The 24,901-nt window shown below is 41.7% G+C and overlaps 1 protein-coding gene across 4 annotated transcripts in view; it reads right to left on the reverse strand.

The window, feature by feature from the left end:
- Positions 1-1,472: 1,472 nt before the first annotated feature.
- Positions 1,473-24,901, reverse strand: part of PELI2 (pellino E3 ubiquitin protein ligase family member 2) — a 66,055-nt gene continuing 42,626 nt past the window's right edge. For all 4 annotated transcript variants that reach the window (XM_069018571.1, XM_069018572.1, XM_069018570.1 and 1 more), the window contains 4 exons: positions 11,882-11,983; positions 6,723-6,920; positions 6,236-6,424; positions 1,473-4,007 (listed from right to left, as the gene is read on the reverse strand). In XM_069018571.1, coding sequence (XP_068874672.1) covers positions 3,441-4,007; positions 6,236-6,424; positions 6,723-6,920; positions 11,882-11,983 — 1,056 coding nt within the window. In that variant the 3' untranslated portion in view covers positions 1,473-3,440. The remainder of the gene's footprint in view (positions 4,008-6,235; positions 6,425-6,722; positions 6,921-11,881; positions 11,984-24,901) is intronic.

The following is a 24,901-nucleotide window of genomic DNA, read 5'->3' on the forward strand; positions in this document are numbered from 1 at the left end:
CACGAAGATGCTGGAGCAGGAACAGCAGAGGGCAAATCCTCCCAAGAGGATTAAGGGAGTGGAGCCTCTCTCTCAGAAGGAAAGGCTGAAGGAGCTGGGCATGGTCAGCCTCGAGAAGTGATGACAGAGGGGAACTCATCAATGTGCATAAATACCTAAAGGGGGGTGCCAAGAGGAGGGACCAGGCTCTGCTCTGTGGGACCAGAGGAAGGAGCAGGAGCTGCTGCCCACAAGTTCCACCTGAACGTGAGGAAGAACTGCCCTGTGCAGTGACCGAGCACTGGAACAGACTGAGCAGAGAGGCTGTGGAGTCTCAACCACTGGGGATATTCCAGAGCCATGTGGACACAATCCTATGCCATGTGCTCCAGGATGGCCCTTCTTGAGCAGGGAGGTGGGACCAGATGAGCCCCCACGGTCGCTTCCAGCCTTGCCCACTCTGGGATTCAGAGAGTTTTCCTTCCTGCAGTATTTCTTGTGTTACACAGAACTGCCGACAGCAAAAGAAAAACAACAAAAAAAATCTTGTTTAAACAGCTTCAAACAAACACTTCCCTCGGATACAAACCATTATCCAGTGCTCTGCTTCACACAAGCCAAACACACCGTGCCTGATGGTGTGCTAGTGTTTCTAGCGAGGATTCTTCCAACACTGTACATTCACTTTCCACAGGGAACAGGAAAGGATATGAAGCCCTGAAGCAGCAATTAAGCTGCACCGGCGAAGGGAAGGAGTAAAGCAGCTGGGGAAGGGAGGTGGGTGCCTGGGAGCCGGGGTGTTTCCGATCCATTGGGGCTCAGAGGAGACAAGAGCACGTGCACACCCTGCTCAGCTCAGCCACAGGCTGCCAGCCCGAGCCGGGGGTGCCGCACACGGAGCTCCGGGGCCCTGGGCCTGAATCCAGCCGGGAGCAGCTCCTGCAGGCGTGTCCAGAGCGGCTCTTGCGAGGAGGAGCGGGCGAAGCGTTGCGGAGTCCGGCAGGGAGGGGTGCAGGGAGGCCGCCTCTCCCAGATGAGGTATCTGCTAACCAGGAATGACGCTGCAGTGTGGGACCTGAGGAACCTGAACGGGGGTAGGAACGAGGAAGAGGCACCTTTGCGTCCGGGACGGAGCCACACCAAGGAACTGAAGGCCAAAGGCGTTTCTTCCCCGGCTGGCTGGGCTGCCACTCTCCATGGAGATGAGCCACGAGGTTGCCTTGTGGGAGTAAGGGCTTGGAATATGGAATCACAAGAGGATCTCTTTGAAAAGGCACTACGAAGAAGCATATAGTTTTAGGTTAACAAGGTTTATCCTGTTTCCAATCACCGAGTGGGACAAAAACTGTACAGTTTGGGGCTTTTAGAAAAAAAATGCTGCAGTTATATTTCTTTTTTAACAGCAAAAGCATAAAAAGAAAAGTAAAGCTATTTTCAAATTATTCAAATGCTGAACATGTATACAGCAAAATTATATTAAAAACAGCAGCAGACAAAGTCCATCCCATCACCATTGGCAAGGGACATGTAAAATGTTTATAAGGTTAACTATAAAACAATTTTACAACCAAAATATGAACAGGCCAATTCAAGTATATCTATATACAGAATATATTAAAATCATATAAATTATGTATTTATACAAAGGGCACAAATATAGCAAAAAGCTATAGTTGATTAAACAGAACTGAGCTTGAATGATCAATTTCATCTAGAGATGTTATAGATTTCTCCCAAATTCTTTTTTTTTAAACCTGGATAGATTGATACCTCAGATACCAAGAGTACAGAAAGCATAAGGAAAAAAAAAAAAACAACTCACAAATCAAAGAGTTATCATTCTGCATGAAATGAGCCTAACAGTGGGCAGGGTACACCTCATATGAAATTCTGATTTAATTATTTCCATAGTAAACATTTATCAGCTCTCTTAAAAAGTCACGAATTTCAAGTGATCCACTTCAGATGTACCACCCTGGTGCATATATTTGATTACATTTGAATGTTGTTTGATTTGCAAACATTTGGGGGAAAAAAAAAAAGAGATACAAACACAACTCAATCTGCAAAAGAAAAGGTGACAGATGGCAGCAAGTTAAAAAGTGAACAAAAATGCTCAGCTGAACTGGAAATGATGCTCTCCCTTCGAGTGAAAATGCTTTAAAGTGAGCTTAAAAATAACTTATTTTAAATTGTTTTTTATTTCAAAATGTAACAGCAAATAACCGCAATGCACTGAAGCTCTTGCGAATCTAAACAGTCCCAGCCGTGGGCTTATATTTAAACACAGACTAAGTGCTTTCCTGAATTCAGGTTTATGTAAATGAATTCTGTATCAGCTGTACCTAAACCTCGTGTCGTGCTGTGGCACCACCCCTTCATCACAGACATCTCTGGCTACATCAGAGTGCCCAGAGAAGCTGTGGCTGCCTCTGGATCCCTGGAAGTGTCCAAGGCCAGGTTGGACAGGGCTTGGAGCACCCTGGGATAGTGGAAGGTGTCCCTGCCCATGGCAGGGGGTTGGAACTGGATGAGTTTTAAGGTCCCTTCCAACCCAAACCATTCTGGGATTCTGTGGCCTCCACTCACCCAAAGGTCCTGGGTAAGGAGCAGTGAGGGCGAGCAAAGTGAGGCAGAAATAGAAAGGCCAGACTGCACAGACACAGAAAATCAGCTTAAACCCCAGAGCTAAGTATGGAAAAGAGTAAAGTGGTTTCACCAGATGCAGGTTACATGGAAAAAAATAAAAAAGAAAATAATCAGCCATCTCCCATACCTAATAGCCAGTGGATATCTATTACACTGACAGGAAATCAATGCAAACAGGATTTCCTCAGTTTCAAGTAATCTTTGATGCCTTTTTGGCCAGCTGTGTTATACCATAACAGATATTTTAATAGCTTTTATCCTCTACACTTTAGGCAGCTGATTTTTCTCTTACATATCCAATTATCTCTAGTGAACATTCACCTGTGGTTGTCCACACATTCTGTATTTGCTCCTTGAGAAACTATTCAAGTTAAATTATATTGCAAATTAAAGACAGTTACATTCTGTATGTTCCTTCTAGATTTGAAAAATAGGTTTTAAAGGCTTGTCAAAGTTTAGAAGAAAAAACCTTTCCATTAAAAAATCTTAGCTTAAAAAAATCATTTAAGACACCTTTTTTCTGATCCAGGGTACTAATAAAAAGATTACAAATATACTACAATTTGACCAAGAAGACTCCATGAATATGCTGCTTTTGAGCATGCAACACCACTGATATCTGTCAAGTTCCAGGTATCAATGTATCCCAATTCCACCACAGTCCCTCCATTTCCATGTCGCTCCCCCATCCCCACCCCACCAACCCCTATTAATAACATTATAAAAAAAGGTAAAATCTAGAGTTAGTGGCAAAAATCTTCACAGTAAACCGTTAAAGAAAACTTTTATTGTGGTCGTCGCAAAGTGATTTCTCAGTCGATGGGGCCCTGAAAGATGAGCTTGATGCAGTTGTGCTCCCCGGAGAGCTGCGTGGCGCAGAACGGGCAGGCGGCGTGGAACGCGTGAGTCCCGTGAGGCAGCGGGATCTGGGACCAGTATTTGGCAGATTTCTCGGAGCACACGTGTCCACAGGGGGTGAAAGCGTGCGTGGGGGGCCCGGCATCCACGTAAAACCCGGCCTCGCAGCCCAGCCACAGAGGCACGTAGGGGCCAACGGTTCTGCACATGGGGCACTCGCGCTCGTTGGCTTCCGTGTCACTGCGGTGGCCCCAGTTGTGGTAGCCGTGCACGTGGCCGCAGCTGAGGTAGGCCCAAGGCTGCTTCTCCTCCACCACATCCTTGCGGTTGATGCTGGGGAAGGCCAAGGTGTTCAAGCCCACGGGGCACTGGGGCCTGGCAGCGTTGATCTCCTGCCGCAGGGCCTCGATGTGTTTCTGCGTCGGGGTGTGCAGGAGTCCGTCTGCCGTTCTCCACAGGAGGGTGGCCCCGCACAGGTCGATCAGGGAGCCGTCCTGCAGGACGTTGGTCTCGTTTTCTACCTGGTGGAAGGACACAAGAGGAGGTTGTTTAGCCTGAGAGCTTTTACAGACAACCAGGTCAGTTCTGCAGTCTCATCATCTTTCTCAGCATTACCATCCTTAGATGCTACTTGATTTTGTCTTATTGTGGTCCTGAATCCACCTCACCTCCTAACCTATATCAGGGATTATAACGAGCACTGGTCTCTTATTCTGTGCTTGTACAGGGGATTTGCATTTCCAGTTGCAATACAAATTGTTATACACACTCTTCAGGCCCCTGAGTATGCACTTTTTTCTCCAGTATTGATTCTCTGTGTGCCTCTGTCGTCTTTCAGTAAGTCCTGATAGACTGAAGAAAAGACATGCCATTCCCTAAGGGCTGCATTAGCAGATTCTCTCCTGGAATTCTTTGCCCACACAGACTGACAGAAGCTGCTCACACAGTAAAGAAAATCCTTTTTGGACTAAAAACTGCTACCCAGGACAGGCCAGCTGTCCTGCCTCTCAGATACCATTTTCTCTGGGGTTGTGGCAGGAGTCAAGCGTTTTGCAGAAGCATGAGCTCCCAGACTGTGCCTCAGCAGCACAGGTACCTGCATGGTTTTATCACTGCAGCAGACTGAATTATCAGCTGAATTTCTCAGGTGACAAATTCTGCAACAGAAGCCACACAGGCTCAGCTTGTGAACAATTACCCACCCCACTCATTAGGCCTTTTATTTAATGAGGTATTCCAAGCAAACACAGCCCCAGCATGCACTGCCTAAAGGCTTCTCTCTGATTAAAAGCAGGTACTTAAAACATTTTCAAGGGATTATGCCAAACACACATTTTACTTGGCTGAAATATTCTTTATTTTAATGTCACAAACATATAAGTAACCCATGGTTTTGCTATCAGTTCATTAATGATGAATATATATATATTTAAAAGACTCTTTATAAAATTAAAGACAAAAACAGACCTACTGCCTGGCTTTATACACAGAAAGCATGCAGAAAATACCACTAAAGCAGAACAAATAGTCAACTACAAACAAATACATTAAGTAGGTCACATGAAATCATCACATCTGCCTAAGAATACTATGAATGACAATCAATTTGGCATTTACATTTTAATCCAGTTTAAATTCACAGATTAACTGTGGATCATCCTTGCACAAAACACCTTAGTGGTACAATACAGACTACAGATAAGAGGTCACCAGTGCAAAGTAATTCCAGCAGAAAAATTTAGTGGTTCAAGTAGAGATGAGAGAAGCCCTGATCTGATGCTCTTTTCAGATAATTCCTTCACAAACAGCAAAGCAAAAAGCTCCCTCATATGCAACGTGTTCAATTCATTATACAGCCTGCACTTGGTTTTATGAACCCAATCAACGAATACTGATCACATCAATACCAGTGTGCCATGCAATTTTATTTAAATGAGAATTCAACTCATTTTGGATGCAGGGAGGGGGGATTCATTTGTTTTGCTGTGCCTCTCTTTAGCAGCACTAAAAAGGTGTTTTGCTAACCACGTACAAAGGCTGCAATTGCCACATCATCTGTCCAGGTCCCCAGGCGACATTTGCCTGCCACCATCAGTGTGACAAAGCAATTTATGTCCTGCAGGGTGTCTGCTGAAAGCAGAACAGCCCAACTCCATTCCCCTAACTCTTTCAGCAGTCAGTTTTCTGCAAAGCCAATAGCAAAGTTGAAAAGTCAGCTCATGAAACTTCTCTCCTGGTTTTATGTGTCACAGGTCTCTGGCAGCTGAAATCTCTCACTTCTGGGAAAGGAAAAGCCCATCCTGCCTCACAGGAGAAAACAGGAATATACTTCCAGGGCTTCTCTTATCTTCCCAGTAGCAGGTAAATCAAACAGAAGCTGCCTTACCCAAACTGCTTTTGCACAAAAGTGGACTCTCCAGGCAGAACTGCAAAAGACAGCTCCTCATACAGCAACTTCCAGACATCCCCATTTCCCAGGAGACCATTTCAGAGATGGAGATTCCAGAGCAGCGTTTATTTAGCTTTCACACTCTGTGCTATTTCAGTTGGAAAAGTGGCATTAGCAGAAAGTTTTGAGTGTTCTCCCAGACGATCAGTAACAGAACAGCAGCGCAAAATCTGCTGTCACACACAGAGTCGGACGCTTGCAGTGCCCACTACACTCAGGGACAGTCACCCTGTAACTGCCTCCATTCAAAGCCAGGAAAAAAAGTACCCCTTGATTAATTTTAGCTACTTCCCCACTTACCAGTTTGCCCCTCTGCTGAGCAGACCTGGTCTCCCGGAGCGTGTACACATCCCCACAGACGGAGATCTCCCGCCACACTCCAGGCTTGGACTCCTCCGTGAAGCCTCCTTTGGGATGCATGACCAGCACCCCGTTGGTTGTCAATCCATCCATGTGGCCATCGGGGTTTTTCCACTTGGCTGCTTTTTCCTACGTGTGACAGTCACAGTGACTATCAGAAATACATCAAACCAACCTAAAGAAAATCCACTAACAGTTACTAAAGTGCAGCTTCATTGTTATAGACAATTATGACCACGAGTCTCTGCTGGTGATAATTTAGGCACATAAAACTGCAGTTTCTACTTAACACTGCAGCTGGTGCATTGGAGTAATAAAAGTCTAATGACAGTACAAGTTATCAACCAGTACAAGGAGATTTGGGGGCTTGAAAAAAACAGAATATAAACCAGAGCTTGCTCGTAACATCATTATTAGCAGTACTTACACCAAGAAATATATTTTTAGACGAGTCAAAGCCAGCTGCAAAGATCCTGGCTGTGTATGGTGGGCTTCTGTCACAAACAATCCTGCAGGCAAATCGGGAGATGGTGCTCTGGGTAATCTGGGTTTCATCATTATTTTGACTTCCTGAAATAGTATCTGTTACTACAAAGTCTATGGGGCTTTCTGTTGACCTCCCAACCTGCAAAAAAATTAAGATAATGGTATAACTAGAAATACCCACAGCAATATGAAGCATTAAGGACAGAGTTTTGCCAGGTTAATATTGATGATATCAGTAAACTACTGCCTGCTGAATTTTCAGATGGTGAGACCCAACCAGAGACTAACCTGTATTTCCACATTTGTCCTATGCAGAAATACATCACGGACATGGAATGACAAATTTGCACTTGCCACAAGTGATGTTCATGCTTGCTTGAAATAAATCAGCACAGCTAATTTGTTTGGTAGGAGTATTGTCACCAAAGAAAGTATTATCACCTTGCTATTTCCTCATCCAACCACAGCAAATTACTTGCCACTACATTCTGTCAGTCAAGAAAACACTAGCTTGGATTGATGAGTTTTACTCACATTTTCCAGGCCCAAATTTATTTGCCATGAAAATAAAGGACTTTTTTTAGACCCAGAACTTGGTTATTTTGATATGTCATAACAACGAGCTACCCACCTTCATGTTTTCAGGATTTGTAGGCCCAGAAAGAAGAGTTTTCAGGTAAAACCCACCAGATGATTAAATTCATTCCTAATCATGCACATGCGTGACTAACAGAACTAAAAAAACTCTCTTCAGCAGGAATGAAACACACTTGACCTTTAGACAGGGATATTTTTCTATCTTGCCATGTATAAGTTTTAATTCTAAATCTGGGAACATCTGGAACAGAAAACTTCATGACTACATGGATGAAGGGATCTGACTGCCAGACAGACAGACAGTGAGGCTTTATCAATATTTCTCCAGGCAAATTAGTGTTATACCAACTTTGAGCATAACTGGGAAAGTGGAGCTGAGGAACAAGAAGTGGAACAGAATATTAATTTCACAGACACCTTGTGATGAAACAGAATTAGGAATACTCTTCCCATGAAGCTACCTTATCTGGTATCTACATTTATATAAAATAACCTCCTCACTAAACACAATCTCATTGTCCCCCAAGAAGTTCTATTCTGCTCAGATCTTGCTCTTAAAAGTCAGCTATGGGGAGCCATGTATGGTTCCATCATTAACAAACATCTCTGCAAACTACATCTGCTTTAAGGAAACACTGTTCAGGAGTAAAGGAAATTAATATTATCAACACCTAACCCTTGTCACAACGGAATTGATAGAAATAGTACAGGGATCTCTCCTGTACTTCTCTCCTGCTTCAAGTTCTATTTTGCAGGGTTACACTCTAACACATGTCAAAATTCATGTCTTCAACAACACAGCCAGTTACTGTCTCCATATCACAAGGCTCAGCAAAATGGGATGAGCTCTCTGCAGAGGAAATACTCAACAAGGCCTAATCAAAAGTGTGCATTTCAATTTCTCACAGAAAGTGTCTAGTAGAATACTCAGGAGACAGAGTTTAGAAACTATTTAATATGGAGTATTTCTGATTTATATAACTTGACAACTTGAAGTTAAATCTTACAAAGCAATATTCTTCTTCCTTTTACAGTATTATTTCTAACAGGCTTCTATTTCCCATCCAAAGCAATTCCTGCTAAGAGTCAACACCGAGCAGCAGCAGGAACCTCATGAATAACTTCTGACTATTCTCTATCTGTATGTGGAGTCTCTTAAAGGATAATCAATAACAAATATGGAATTAATTTGTTCGTAGCAAGTTTCTGCCTCTTGCAGTCTCTGAAATAGATCATTCTCTCAAACCTTTTAGATGCAAATAGAGAAAAAAACCTGCCTCATTTTTCTTTAAAGGATGACAAAGCACACAAGTGTGTGCTCCCAGCCTTTCTTACATCACACTAATCATTCACCATGAAATCCAAATATGTTTGGATATAACCGTTAAGATCTATAAACAATGCTTCTGTGTTTTTTTTAAATCTATGGAATTATATGTAATACTTTATATAAACACTTAAGTACTTATCTCATTTGTGTCACAAGTATGTCTATGCAAAATCAAGTATTTAAAGTATTTGGTTTTCTTCCCTTTTCCTGTTGAGAGAGCCTTCTAGAAGAACAGTCTGATGTACTGTGCTACTTTTCAGCATTGGAATTTATGTGAACAAGTGGCCTTCAAAATCTGGCAATTTCTCAACTCTGTATTAAATCAAGAATATGGGTTTGAGATTACCTGAAAAGCAAGTGCCTAAGGAATAAATGAAAAACTTGATGCTATCAACGTTCACCCTCCAAAATTTTAAACTCATCTGCTGTTGCAGACTACAGTCACTACAGAGCGAGCTCCATTATTCAGAGCTGCTCTTTCCACACTTCATTACTCATTTTTCTCCCATTTTCCTCCACAGCACAAAAGAGTTTCTTCTTTCTAGCAATTTCAGGCTGTATTTTGGGACCTTTCTTGTTAACTGTGTCGTGAGTTCCCCAAGTGAGTTCCAACAAGAACCCATCCATCTCCCAGGTGCTGCAGAAGGCAGCGAGTGTTGTCTCCTCTGCAGGTGATTGTTAAAGGCTGCATGAGAGGCAGGCAGTGCCTCGGTTTGCTGGTGTCTGCTGTCAGTCACAGCCGTGCTGGTAAAACACTGCTCCTGACACAAGGCAAAACCTGCCAGCACAGAATTCAGCAGCTGCACATTCCTGGGCTTCAAGAGAATTTCACTCTGATGAGAGCAAGAATTGGACTCTGCATCTTCTGAAGGGCCGTTCTTCAGAAAAAAATCAATGCTTCATATTGAATGTACTTGCTTCTTGTATAAATTTGTAGTTATTTAGGGTAGGAGCTACACCTTTTGGTTCTTTGTAGTGTCATGAACAGGCATAATCAACCCATTCTCACCCCATCAAACCATGAAGGAACAGGTTCAACTTCAGCTAATGCATCATCAACAGAATGGTTAAACTCTGAAGAAAACCTTGATTTACAGCAGCTCGTGGATGCTGGAGCATACAGAGCCTGGGAGATGCCAGAGGAGCACATTTGTACATTCTTTTTGTAATTAAACGAAGAAATCTGACCTGGATGTCACTAAGACAAAGGTGCATAGTAGCATTTGCACACAGATTTCATTATATAATTACATTTTAAAAACCCCAAAAATAAAACTTCAAATAACACAGCAGAACAACAGCTCAGGAAGCACAGTGGAAATCAAGAACAAAAAGCCAAGTGATTTGTCCACGATAATACATGCTAACAGCAGTCAAAGTGGGGCCTCAAGGCTCAGGATAATCCTGTGGTCCAGAATTATCCTTTCCTTTTCAACTTCCACATCCTACACAAGCCAGGAACACACATTTGAAAAGAAAACAAACTCCAAGGACTGTCTGCCCAAGTGATGCTTGGCCAACAATGAAACTCTACTCTGCAGACCAACAGACATGAAATTCCTTATCATGTACCACAGGGCTGCACTAAACATCCTCAAGTAACTTTTCTCCAACAGATTCATGAGAACAGTTAAAATCTAACGGCTCATATAAATAATGGAAACCTCTTCAACTGCTCTGGCATTGATTCAGTGGGGAATTATTGCCCCAGTCTACCAGACCACTCCTGTTGCCATTCTCCCCAGCCATCAGCCCCTGCAGGCCAATGCACGGAATGCAATCCCCAGGAACCAGCCAGAGAGCAGAAATCTGAACCAGGACACAGCCCTTGGAGGTCACACTGAGATCAAGTCACAGCAGGACCCCCTACACATCCCAAGGCTGAAATGGTGTCTTATCCCTCCCAATAGAAGCTGTACCCACCACTAGGATGTTTTGCAATAGCTGTCAATGCAATATGCACTGAAAAGCAGCTGTTCTGCAATTCTTTATTCATTTTTTACTGTACTGAAGAAGGGGGGAAAAAAATCCAGCTTTCAAAAATGGCTTTTCAAAATTTATATACAGGAAAAAATTTCACTGGAGCTACTCAAGAGCCAAACAAGTATCACACAGTAACCCCAATGGATGGGTTACATTTTTCTTTCCCTAGTCGACATAGAAAAACCTATTTCAGTTCACTCTGGCTGTTCAATCCTTCATTCTGCAGCAAATGAACAGGACTGGGTTTTAATCAATTCCTATTTGGACCTAATAGTTTCAGTCACACTGGGAAAATTTAATATAGAGCAAAACACAGAAGTCAAGAGAGGCAACGACATCTCCAAAGAGCTATTTCCTCCTCTGTCAACAGCACTCAACTGCTGACCCTTCTAAATATGAAAGGCTGAATGAGGAGGGGTAACAATTCCTGGTCAGATGCTCTAATTAGAGGTCAAAGATAACACAGACCTGATTAGTCTAGAATGAAAAAGGTTGTTTGGCATGTTTGGGTTCCCAAAGTTTGAAGTCTAAGTTTGCACAGGATTTCTGCTCTCTCTTATACATAAAAATAACCATGGCACAAGAAAATCACTCAGGTTAGCAGAATGTTAAATGATGTAGAAAAAAACACAAATGCATAGAGGGGACAGTGAGCATGTGTTGGACCATAGATGGGAGCTTAGAGAAACTCAGCCCAGTCCTCTACACCACTGGAGAGATTTGCACACCCCTCAGGAACAATTTATCATTTATCACTGGTTTGTCTCCCCTACTGCACAGCTCCCACATTCCCCTCTCCACCTTCACTTTCACCTTCCTCCTTCCCCATCCCATGCCCTACTCCTTTCCACTTCCTTTTTACTCCAGAGACTTGATTAACTGGAGGGTGGTGGGTGTCATTCTGTGCTCATTCAGGAATCCAAAGAGAGCACGCATTTCTCTCCAGTACTGTTTGTCTTTGGAGAAAAGGCAGAGCACAATTAAAGGAGTAAATCAGTAAGAATATTAACAGATGCTGGTGTAGGTTTGAGAAGAGGAGCATAATGCAAAATTTCAGAGTGCTCCCATGTTAATGCAGCTGGGTTAGACAGTGGAAATCCCACAGGTCACAGAATACCCAGAGGATAATGCAGAACTGAGGTTCCATATGTTACTTTCAAAAAAACAATCCAAGTATTTTAGAGCCTTACCTGAAACATGTCTGTATCTTTATCATGAATATATTCCACTATAACTGTCTGGCTTCTGGATAATGTGAAAGAGATACTGTGGTGACCTTTCGAGCTGATTGCCTGGTGAATAAAAAATAAAAAAGGTGTCTGTTACACACAAAAATATTGTAATCAAATTCATTGCTACATAAACACCTTTGCTATGATCAGGAAAAGCAGTGTATCGTAACATGTTATTACAAGGTTGGGTAAACACATACAATAGGATTTTTGTTGTTTGTTTTTCATGGAAACCCCCAAGCTGCACTGGTTTGTTTCTAGTTCAGAAGTACCCAATACTTATCATTTTTACAGTTCAGACTCCAAACACCTTTTTTCTCTGAAACCATATTTAGTTCCTAACCCTTGTACCAACTTGTACACCAGCAAAGACTTGGAGTTAAGGGAGTTTTGGCTTGTTGTTTTTGGTTTTTTTTTAAAAAGTGAGCAATAGAACTGATTTCCAGTTAAAAGCCAGGATTTCAGGGATATCATTACTGTTAGGTAAATTTCTGGTTATATCAGAAAGAGCCCAGCAATTTTATATAACTGGTGACAAAACCCAAACACTTTCAGTGTGGTTTTCCTCATTAAAGGGTACTTTTTACTACCTGTCAAAGTAGACTGGTGTCTATAGATATGGATTTAGCATCAAAGACTAAATGGTATTTCAGTATTTAAAACAATACAAGAAGAGGACAGCTCCTGTTTTCTGCTTTATCTTACCAAAATTGAGGGAAATGAGCTGAGAAACTGAATCTATTGGCTAACAGGGAAATAGATGTAAATATAAAGGTCCATATAACCACACACAATTCTGGAAGGTAATGACTGTTACTGCTCAGAAAACACTTTGCAGACACTTAAGCAATGGATTAATAGGTTAATTAAGGCTTTCTCCAGTTTTCAGCTAAGAGGATAATTTTCTCCAAGAGGTTCTCTTACTTGCTCCATTCCTTCATTCTGCTTTTCACCTAAAGAATTCACAGATAGGGATGATTAAACTAAACAACTAAATATATTCTACTCATCTGCCTGCCATCTCTCACAAAAGCCTAAATTATGCCAAAGCTACATCAATTATTGAACAAATCATTAAAAATCCTTCTGAATGCTGGAGGTATTAAAAACATCTATGTGCATACTAAAATCCTACTAAGGGCTAGCAAGAGTATTTGACACAGAATTATTGAAAACACATAATGGAAGAATAGTTTTTTGCAAACCTCATGCATTTACAACACCAGAGACTGCTTTTACAAAATGCCTCTTACTGGAAGCTCTAGGGCCTGGTCTAGTGGAAAATGTCCTTGCCATTGGCAGAGGGGTGGAACTGGATCCTCTTTAAGGTCCCTTCCCACCAAACCATTCTATGATTAGGCATGAGGACCTTTCCCAGTATTTCTTTTCTGTAATAAAGCCTTTAACTAAACTTGAAGACAAAGTCTAGGAGTTGTAACAGCTGAAAAGTGATATAAACACACTTGGTAATCAGTGATAGGCAGATTCTGAATTTCCCAGATTATTTATAGTGTTTTGTAGTAACCACTACAGTGGCACACAATATGTTGCAAGAACAAATGGCACCAAGATGCAGTTTGGATGAAGTCACTAACACTCTGTGACCTGCCAGGACACTGAACTGCGGCCTCAAAAGTTTTTCCTCTGTGCCTGTTTGACAACTAAGAAAGGGGTCTCAAGCCCTGGGCAGGTCTCAGGTGTTCCTAGGATATAAAAGAAATAAAGTGATCATCAGGAGACTCTTAGACCTTAAGTTTTAAGCTTAACATAGCAATAATCAGTTCATATTCATATTATCAGATATCATCATTTCAAACATCAGCAAGCAACACACAAGATTTCACTCATTTCCACAAAACTCTGCTGCAGCTGTAATACAACACAACAGTCCTGACTGCAGCTCCAGCCACTCTGTACAGCACTGGCCACCAGCACCCAGGCAAAATTCCCAGGCAGGGATGTGTGTCCCAAGCTCATGCTCTTGTCAAGACAAGCTTCAGGATCCCATAAAAGCCTTGGTGAGAACCCAAGCTGAAAGTTTTAAGGTCTGCTGGAAAAAACACGGAGGGAAACACAAGGACTTCCTGAATTACTGAGTAAGGTCGTGCCCTACGCCTACAGAGCTCAGGGCTTAGGTATATTAATAATACTGACCAGGGTCAGTGTGTCCTCTGAAATTCCAGGGTAGGACATAATCTTCTGTGTGTGCTCCATTCCCCTCCCAACTTTTCTTCCCCATTTACTTCCCCTCCTCTTTGTTTTCCATTATTTATACCCAGTTATTTTCAGTGAAGAAACGCTACATTTAATTTCCTGGAATTGTGTAAACATTTTTGGAAAAAGCCAAGAACATTATGAGAAATGTTTCAACTTGTGTGCTTTCACAGCCTGTTCAGCACCAACAGTTGCTCCAATTCAAAGACACTTTACAGGCATTTTAAGTGCTGGTCTCAAAGCAATTGACCACTTCCAAGTTTAAAAAAAAAAAAAAAGAAGTAAAAAAAAGTGACAAGTAACAGTATTTTAGGAACTACACAGAACAGTGGAAGTTAAAACTCCTAATAAACACTATTGTGAGTGGAATGCAGACACAGGCAAAATCATGAAGGATTTTGACTGCCTGAGGAACCAAAGAACCACACTACTACAAGTCCCAAAAGAGTCTGGAGATGGAGTGCACAGATCTGGTTTGTTGCAACCAAAACAGTGAGTTTTCCTTTTTACTGCTTTTAGCATTCAAATTTCCTGACTCTTTTTTCTGTCAGCAGGATTCCCCCCTCAAAACCTCTCGATGCTGTCACATAATTGCCGTGGTGTAGTAACTGAAGTAGTGAGAAAAGCCCTCATTCCCACAAGAATTACAGCAGCTTCACAAGTTCTGGCAGATAAAGTCAGAGTTTCAGGCTGGACACCACCATATTCACATTCCAGGCAGGAGAAAGGACAAGAAAGAGCAAGAACCTGGCACTAAACTTTACCTTTGTCTCTTCACCTCCACCTCAAGGCTGCCGAGATCCACCAGAGCAACACTGGGTATTTTCAAAACTTTTTCCTGGAATCCACTAAGCTTCTGAGTGAGTGGAATTCTACAACCATTTTGGTTTTAAAACATCTTTAAGATCATCAAATCCAACCATAAACCCCAGGGTTGTGCTTTCACCTGAGTGGTCATGGAAGAGAAATCTTCCTTCAGGCACTTCCAGCATTTTGGGCTCCTTTACTCTTCCCTGAACTTACTTTGAGCAGTTTGTTCCTATTTTTCAGGTTCTTAGAAGTTTAATGAAAATTACCAATTGAACAGGAAAAAAAACCAACCCAAAACCACTCTGAATTAGTTTCCAACAGATTCAAATGCTAGAAAAAATCTCAAACCATGTGGCTCCAGGATGGCCATAGCACATCCCACTTCTTGCCCAGTAGGAATGTTGGTCCTAGGAATGTAGAGTTGGAGGCTGGGTGAATTCAGCTGCCTACACAAAAGTTGGTTTTATACACTTCACTGTCTCGAGCTGCTGAGTTCAAGTAACTCCCTTTGGAGGAAACAGAGAGCAAAGTGCAGATGAACTGACCAAAATCCTGTGGAGGAACAGGGGGAACAAATAGCAGCAAGAGATTCTTCCAGAATAATTCCACTGCTAATGACTGTTCACAGCAGGGCTGAGGGATTTTTAGAAGTCCAAATGCCAAACAAAAGCAGTGAGAGAACCCTGAGGTGCCATATTCTATGTGGCATGAAGGGACAGATTGCCCCAGCACCTTTCCAAGACAGGGCTCATGTTTGCTCAGCAATCCAGCCATCTCCATGGGGTCTTCCAGCTGGAGGCTCCAAGCCTCACTGTATGTTGAGCCTGTCTTAAGGTGAGCAGGAGGATTCCTCCCCATGGCCCAAGGCAAACCCCACAGCTCCCCCCATTACCTCAAGATTTGTATTCTAGTCATTTTGAAAACTGCCCAATTTTAACAGAGACTGAAAGGAGAAGGCCCATGACCTCACCCCCACAATAACACAGCCCAAGCAAATATTCTTTTTTAAAATTATTTTTCACTTCTCGACTTTGCTAGTAGCTCAAGTTTCAAGTAATATCCTTCCTCCTGGCTGGAATTACACTTGGCCTTGGTTTTTCCCCTGCCTCCTTACACACACTTTTTCATTCTTGCTCCTTTCTCTCCGTTTTGAGAACAAAACCTCGTTCCAGCACTTTGCCCTCACAATCAAAGCAGCAGCTAAAGGCTATGACTTACAAATCTGTCAGGTCTCAGAGGAGCCAAGATCAAACAGAGATCAAACAGAGTCTCCTTTCCCAGCAGCAACACTGCAACTCTGCCAGCCCCTGGAATATCTCAGTCCAGCTGAATTCTTTGCTCTCCACTCACTCCCCTGGAAAGGTGGATGCTATCGGTTTTATCGTCATTTCAAGAAGTCAGAAAATAGAACTCCCTCACCCCACATAAAATCACCTTGTAGATAAAGGGAGTAATACTGTCTAAGGGTTATATTTAAACCCAGTGTTTCTTAGTGCTCTGCTTTTTTAGCAAAGATACAGAAAAAGGGGGGAACAAAACTAAAACTTAACAAATCTTCAACAGATTATCCCCAAGAGCAGAAACGGCTCTTTAGTCAGAATTTCCACCTTTTTCTCCTACACTGAATTTGCATCTGTCCTCAGCCAGATGTTCCCTATCTAGGATCACGTCCCAGTGTGCCACAGCAAACCCCTGCACACTGACAATGCTGCTCATTCCCCTCAGTCACCTCCAGCCCCTGAGTTCAAGAACAGGTCAGGAGCTCACGGCAGGATTACATCAACTTAACACTATTAAGTCAAACCTTCCGTGTCAGGAGCGTGTCAATGAACTACAGAAGCAGATCCCAAAATTCTCAGAGCCTTTAGGCTGCTGCTTGCAAAGCTTGCAGGGAATAAGTCTAATCCACTTCTAGAAACAGAGATTTTATTGCTTCCTCCTGGCTTGCAAACCAAGTTTCCAAGGAATGAAAAAAAAAATCTCTGCATTTGGAAATTTAAAATTAACCATTCCCTTGTGCCAGGTGAGCTTCCCAAAGATGGCAAGAGGGACTAAACGTTATTACGGTCACCAACTCTTGTGCACTATAGCAGAACTAAAAGCTAAAATCCATTTAAAAAGAGGCAGATGTCTCACAGGAAGGGCTGCTTCATCAGAATGGCAGTTTTAGTTTAGTTAATTAGGTTGGATTAGGACAATAAAATGATTTATGGGAACACTTTAGTTTTCTTTGTTGGTAGTCAAGCTGACCGACACCACAGTGACGTGTTTAAAATTAATGACAGCAGAGCCTTCATGAGTTAAATGCTTTCGGACTTGGCTGCCAGCCTTCCATTGCTTTTATAAAAAGAGAACACAAGAAACACTCAGGGATGTCAGACAAAAGATCTTGCAACTTAAAAGGAAGCTTTAGCCAGCAAAGAAGGAAGCCTTCAAAAGCGAAGAACACATCCCATTTCCACTGGATTTTTGGACAGACCGACTGCCGGAGCCAGCAGACTGAGTTACCATAAGAAAATGTAACAAAAGCTCATGAGCATGAGCCACTGATATTTTACCCATATCAGAAAAGTGTGTCCACTTGGGTAGTTTCCTAGCAAATTAAAACAGATGCCAATTCATATAACATTAGCTAAAGACTGTTTGCAATTTTACTCTATCTCAAACCTAACAGTAATTGCCCAGAATTACTGCTTCTCTAACACTGCATTTCAATACATTTACAATGACCTCTGCCTACTGATACAGCTATTATACATATACTGTAATTTTCCTATAGCCTTCTGCAAAGAAAGACACATCATTATGGAAACCTTATGGGTTTCCTGTGCCTGTAGGAGAGACTGAAATATCTGTACCAACCAGAATCACTGGCCCAGCTCTTTTAACTCTGCATCTGCTTCCTGCACAGCTCCATACAAGCCCATTCTTCCAGGTTATTCCCTTTTCTTATAAACATTACAACTGCAACAACATCTACGCAGTCATTTTTGAAATACCAATGTTAACACCTTGTCTGTCTCTAATACTTCAGCTGCCAATATTCTCTTGACAACTAAATAAGTGTTAGGAAACAGCCAAAAAAAGACCAAGAGCCAGTAACTGCATGTAGGGAACGAAATGTGCCACCATAAAGAAATTAAATTTTGTCACTTTGAAACGACCTACATGTGGCACTGTCTGCAATCCCTGTCACAATGAATGAGTTGAAGCATGCCAATGGCAGGTCACCCATCCCACTTCAATTTACTGAATGCAGATCACCCCCCAAAACTCAAGGCACATGGGCTCAGTGACTACACAAAAACAAAGTCAGCACAGTGTGGTTTATTTACACTTCACATTTTTATGGCTTTTGAAGCACTCTCAGGTTTGTTCTGTGCACCCTTTCCTACTGAGGTTGGAGGGGGCAGAAGGGACAGCACATTTGTCTCGAGCACACACCAAAGCCATCTGCTCCAAGTGCACACGTGGGGTTGTGGGCTGCCACTCGAGCAGTTCACCATTTATCAAGTCAACAGGCAGATGTCAAACCATTTTCTCCATTTGCTGAATCTGTGTTGTTTTAGACAACCAGCCAATACCACACACAGCACCCCCTCTAGAGAGGCAGCATGAAAACGTGCCATTGCCTAATTCTCTGGCTGGGTACTGCAGAAAGGAAGGAGACAGAAAGGTAAAAGCTGCTAGATAAGCTACTGTAAAGCTACATCAGGGCTGATAAGACACTTGGCTGTACTCTGCTTTTACAGAGAAGGATGTAGAGTAGGCTACTCCTCAAACCAAAGGGAGTATTCAAAACATCCTCAAAATGCACAGCGGGCATTTGTGAAATTGTACAGATTGAAGTTAGGGGTCCAAATGATCATTTCTGCAGCCACTGACCAGACCAGAGTCCCACCTCATTCCTAGGACTCCTGACCAGCTCTGCAAGCCCAGTTGTTCCCCCTAATAAGTAAAAGCAGCTCAAAGTAGACACCAGTTTATACTAACAGGCACCAACTTTATGATGCAGGAGTTGCTTTGTAAATCACCAACTTTTGGTGGTTGAGAACCCACACTTTAGAGAACCAACCTATGAACCATTTTCCTCTCAGTCTCACCTTTTCACTTTTCTAGCCCCTAAAATCTTTCTTCTCTCCTTCCATTTTTTTCTGTCTGTGTTCAGTAACATTATATTACAAGTGATCTTTCATCCATCTTTGAAATCGTCTGTATTTTTCTTCCTTTAGTCAGCTTCCTGAACTCCTCCCCCAAGCAGAGCAGACGTAGAGACAGCCCAGAGGCACCACACAAAGCTGCAGCAGTGTCAGATACATCAACTACCCAAAGCATAAATCATCCTTCCCAAAATCCAGAATGCTCCCCTGGACACATTGGTGCCTGCACATTGCTGTAACACTTTCTATCACAGCTGCTCTGGAGTTCCTTGCTGGGAGTCTGGTGTTGAGGACACTTTTCTCCTGCTCTGGAGACTCAGGAGACATTTCTGTTTATCACTGTCCCATGCAGAATTTCATCTGTTTGATAGGAGTCCTTAAGTGTTGTTGTATCAGACTGCATATTTCTAGAGGGTTTGTGGTTTTTTATACTGGCAGTCAACAATCACTTACCCATACTTTAAAAAACAGTCCCACTACTTCTCATTTACTCCAACAGGGATTCTCTTTTCATTGTCTTAACTGATCACTACAGAGCATATGGGGATGCCCCACTGTATTACAGGTTATATTTACATATTCCTGTCAATATAGATTACAATCAAATTATTAAGATAATTTTTTGGACACCAGTGAGACCTTCCCTGATGTGTGACTTTCTGGAAAGCAAAACTTCTGACCCCAAAACTCCTGGCAATAATTCCCGAAGAGTAGGATTTCTCTGGGAAGACTACAAGCCTATAGATTTAAACAGGAAGGCATAAACATGATTTTGTCACTGCAGCTGGGTCACATCCCCAAAACTCTTGACACACCCACAAAAATATCAGTAATTAGAGAAGGATGCAACAGTGTTTGTAACTGAACATTCTGGTGCCAACAGTCTACAATTCATTTATACACATCAGGAACAAAAGCAGCAGATGCCTGGCTACACTTATGTATTTGGGTATGCCAAGCACACAAAATAGCCACAAATTAGAATCCTTAACTAAAAGCCAGACAAAAAAAAAATAGTGATAAAGTCCCCTCAAGGGCTTCTATCAATACACAGACTGAAAGATTTGTACACTCAGCTCATCAGCAGTGAATGCTTCTGTGAATCAAAGCACCCCTGAGCACCAAGCTGTGCCTGCCTGCCAAAGGAGAGCACATAATAACATCAGGAGAAGCTGCAGATCGTTCCACAGCTCCCAGAAACCATAAACTGCATCTGACACAAGTCAGTTTTACATTAAGACAGCCAAAGACTCTCCAGACAGTTACCTTAACAGACTTGTTAAGCAGCTGCACAAAACTCTCTCAAGAGGGGGGAAAAAAAAGCAAATTCCTCTTGCCAAAAAGCCATTCAGTGCTTCTAGAAAGCAGTTATATTTTATAGAGCCCATCAAGGGACAGAAGCTGCTTTCTAGAAATCACACTATAGAATATCACCCTGATAGAAGGCACTCTTTGACAGAACAAATCCAAAAGCAATCAGGTTCTTTTTTACTGGTCTGGGATTGCTACAGGAACTGCAACAAGTCATTGCAAAATGGACTTTGTGGCAATTTCCTCTGTGAAGACTTTCAATAAAAAAAAAAAAAATCCTGTAGAATAGTTCAACTGGTGCTTGAACCAAGTTGGGCAAACTTGACAGCAGCTCTTGGGAAAAGTATGTTAAGCCCACCTTTCAAACAGAGCATCCTTACTGGAAGAGATTTTGGTGGGCAGAAGGTACAAGACAGGTAAAGTCTGTAGGATCTATCTCCTACAGGGATGAAAGGGAGGATCTGACCTCTCAGTACACTAACACAAGTTAATAGCCCACATCTTGCATGTGGAAAAATACCACTTTGGGTTTCTTTAGCCCTACAAGTACACAGTAAACAACAGTATTTCTAGCCTTTCCAGTTCTCATTTATGCACATTACCAAGCATCTTCCTGTGCAAAGTTCAGAGCTTACTCACATTCCTTATACACAACTCAGTGTTTTTAAAAGCACACACATACACTCTGAACTGTGTTTAACCGAGCTGCTTAAGTGATTTAAGTCAACAAGATAATACATTAAACAGCAGTCAGAATTAAATCCTGATTTACGTGCTGCATGGGAGTTAAAAAATCAACTTGCTAACAAGTGGGAAGCAAGGAGCTTTCCTCACCACATGTGCAGTTGCCAAGCTCATTTGAAAACATAAGTGACTGTAAACCCCTCTGGTGCAGTCTCTGAATCTGTGCAGAACTGAAAACAAGGCTGGCCCCCAATTCCCAAACCTTTCTAAATTATCCAAGGGAAAAAAAGAAAAAAGACCATCACTGCAGCCAGGAGGTGTCATGCTGTGGGAGCATGTGGGACCCAGTACTGCCTCTCCACCTTGCAAATTGAGAATGACAGTGAGAAAGCAACATGTACAAACCCCATTCTCAGTCACTCACCACAACTACAACAAAGTGCTTACAACCAAATTTAGGATTGATTTATCTCTGAATGTGTTGTACCTGGGTGTTACTCCAGAACTTTTACTGTCCAAGCTACCAGCCAGGCTCACAAAACACAGACAACACCTGTACAGGGAGGTTCAGCTGAAAGCCACACATTTAACTCGAGCATCTTTGTGTATTTACTGACTTCAGTGTGGAGTAAGGGATCAGGGAAAATTTCAGTATCAACAGCACACTACTGAGCAAAGCAAGCACAAAGGAACTGTCTGAGAGCACTTGAGCCAAAATAGAGGTCATGTCTGCCACTAAACAGCTTTGATATCAGTGTGGAGCCAAAGAGAACTTTTATAGGACAGTCCAACACAAACAGTCACTGTTGTAAACATGCCACATTCTCAGCCCCCGTGCCCAGAGCAGAAGGCTCTACCTCATGGTTTATAAAATCATGGAATTGTTTAGTTATATTTCAAACCCCAGGGTGTGAAAGGGCGAGCACAGGGCAATTAACAGCCAGGAAAATTCAAGTCTGTAGACAGGCGTTTGACAGAGCAGCCACATCTGCTTCGCTCCCATCAGATAAAGACCACCACAGCCCATTACTATTCTGAGTTGGTAGCAAAATCCCTCCCTTTATAGCTTTGGAATGGAATAAATTTAGCTTACTCTAGATTGTACTGAAGGATATTCTGCAGCACAATTCCCAGTGTTCAGAGAAGGTAATTAGAGGATTAGTCGCCTCTACTGCTCTCCATTCCTGTTATTTTCATTGTGTTCTCAAATTCGAATCTTCTGTCGTTTTGCAGTAAGATTGATACAGACAGAGGAGAGGAAGGGAAATTTATTTCCCTAAAATTTAAATCTATTATGCCAGCTTAAAAATTCAAGCCACAAAGATTCGTTTTAAAATTTATGATCCTGGAATTTGGGTTTAGCAGGCTGTACTAGATGCATCCACATCAGGAAATTACCACTTATCTTTTCTGCAGTTTATTAAAATTTAAAGCAAGCTTTACAGGCAACTTGCTTTCTATTCATATGTAATGTCAGATAAGAGAACAGCTCATCAGAAGCCCTGCACTTCACACAACATGATTTTACCACTGATATGACCTGCTTTGCCCCTCTCTGAAAACAGGCTCTCACACAGAGGCGAGGCAGAACTCCATCCCATATTAACACCTTTAATAATAAGACCCATATTATCTGAACACACACACACAGACAAAAAGATTATTTTAAAAATAAAAAGGTAGAGCACAAGACTGGAGTTGCAGCAGCAAAATTATAGGATATGTCACTATTTCTATGAAAAATACAGACTAGTACCAGTGGTGGGTGGGATTTGGGGCTTTATATTGAATGAAACAAACACCAAGAACCAGTATTAAATAATTACACAATGCACTTAGAAGGCCCACAGTGTAAATAAGGCACAGTTTTAATTAGGGTTATAGAATATACAGTGCTTCCTAGGATAAAGCAGCCCACATTTATGTGGAGAACAGGCTTATGAAATTACACACAGCAAAAAGCACCTCAAGGACCTTTTTTCCCCCCACAGCATGCCTGGGTAGAAGTTCTTTACATAAAAGTTAATTGTGTTTCCCAGTATTAACTGATTTAAGCCATGTTTTTAATTTGGTGTCTTAAACTATTTGATTTCTTAAATCAGTTGTTTAAGCCAGGTTTTAACAAGCAGGAAAATCTTTGCTGTGTTGATTCTTCTCCTGGCAGAGCTTTGAATCCCAGTTTCATACAGTTAAGGGTACTTAGCACACAGCACTATCAGGCTGCCCATAATAAAGATGATAAATGTGTTCAATATAATCGCTTAATTTCAGGAAAATTCATGAATTTACACACATGTTTCTGAGAGCTTTAACAGGTGTATTTGACATGTTTCAAACCACTTCACTATCCACAATTTTACAGGTTTACTGGGAGCAGGACTTGCAACAGCCATTACACATTTCACATACAGCTCAAGAGATCACTGCTTACTTCCCCAACATTTCTGTGCTGGAGATAACAAAGCAAGAAGTTTCCCTTCTGCAACCCTCTGCCAAAAACTCTGTTTTGACTTTCCAGAGAGCTGCCCCATAAATCCCAGAATCATCTAAACAATTTCCACTGTCCCTTTCCTCTGCACTCACCTTCATCTCCAAACTTACCTGCCCTTCACATTCTCTTGACCAAACATCTAATGACAGCTGTTAGATGATTTGGAAACCATATATTATATATATATAAAATTAAAAACATTGAAATCACATGGCATTGGGTGGAATGTTAGTCAAATTCCTGTGCCCTTTTGGAATACCTGGATGGTATTCAGAGGAAACCCCAAGACACTGTGCAACTGCCTTCAGTGAAGTCAGCTGTGGATGAGGGAATTAAGAAGCAGCTTCAGTGAATCCTTGGAGCAAACACTGCCTACAAAAAATTATCAAATCATCTAATGCAGGCAGTAGAAAAATCATGAGTAGTCTTTTTTTAAAATAAACAGCAGTGGCTCTGAAGATCAAATTGCAAGAACTCTGCCATCACTTTGCTGAGCTAAGAAAGTAATTTAAGAATAGTAAATGTGGGAATCTGCACTGAAATCAATTGATTCTTTCACAAGGTATGAACTGCAAAGCTACAAAACCCAGCAGGAAGCCTAATTAAAGACAACAGATTAAAATGGCAATCCAGATCAAATGCCAGATAAAAAAAATAATTAAGAGCTAACGTATTTTTAGAGCAAATAGAATAAATGAAAATCCAAAAAGATAATCTCTTCAAAGTCAATATAAATGAAGAGTATATTCAAATTCTCATTTAATATAATTATAACTGAAAAAAAAACTTACCCATTTTTCTAACAACCACCCTACAAGCTGGTACAGATTCACTGATCCTTAAAAACAAGAACTTAATAGCACAGCAATGATGAAGAAACGCAGACCACAGAGTGCAGTGCCAACACAAAAATTCTTTTTACGTACAAATTGTACACAAATAGTTGGCTTTACTTAAAGAATTCCTTTCAGAAAACTGCAGCAGAATTCTATAAACATGGAAGGAAAGGTTGGAGTATCTCAATAACTGAATGTACTCCTCACTGGCAGCATGACTTCCAATCACCTCTGTTCTCAGTATATCTTGTCCTATCAAAACATTCATTTTTGCATTGACCCTCCAATGTTTTATTAAATCTCTGGGATAACGACATGAATACTTTAACAAGCAAGGTAATATGCAGAAGGTATTTCACACCTAAAAGGTGTTTTATTCAGCTACATTAACCCATCCTGCTCTCTCAACCTCTACTATTATTGTTAATAGAGCTATTGCGTGTAATGGGTAATTCAGAACACCTTTTATCAC

This window comes from Aphelocoma coerulescens, chromosome 5 (assembly GCF_041296385.1).
Source record: "Aphelocoma coerulescens isolate FSJ_1873_10779 chromosome 5, UR_Acoe_1.0, whole genome shotgun sequence".
NCBI classification, from domain to species: domain Eukaryota; kingdom Metazoa; phylum Chordata; class Aves; order Passeriformes; family Corvidae; genus Aphelocoma; species Aphelocoma coerulescens.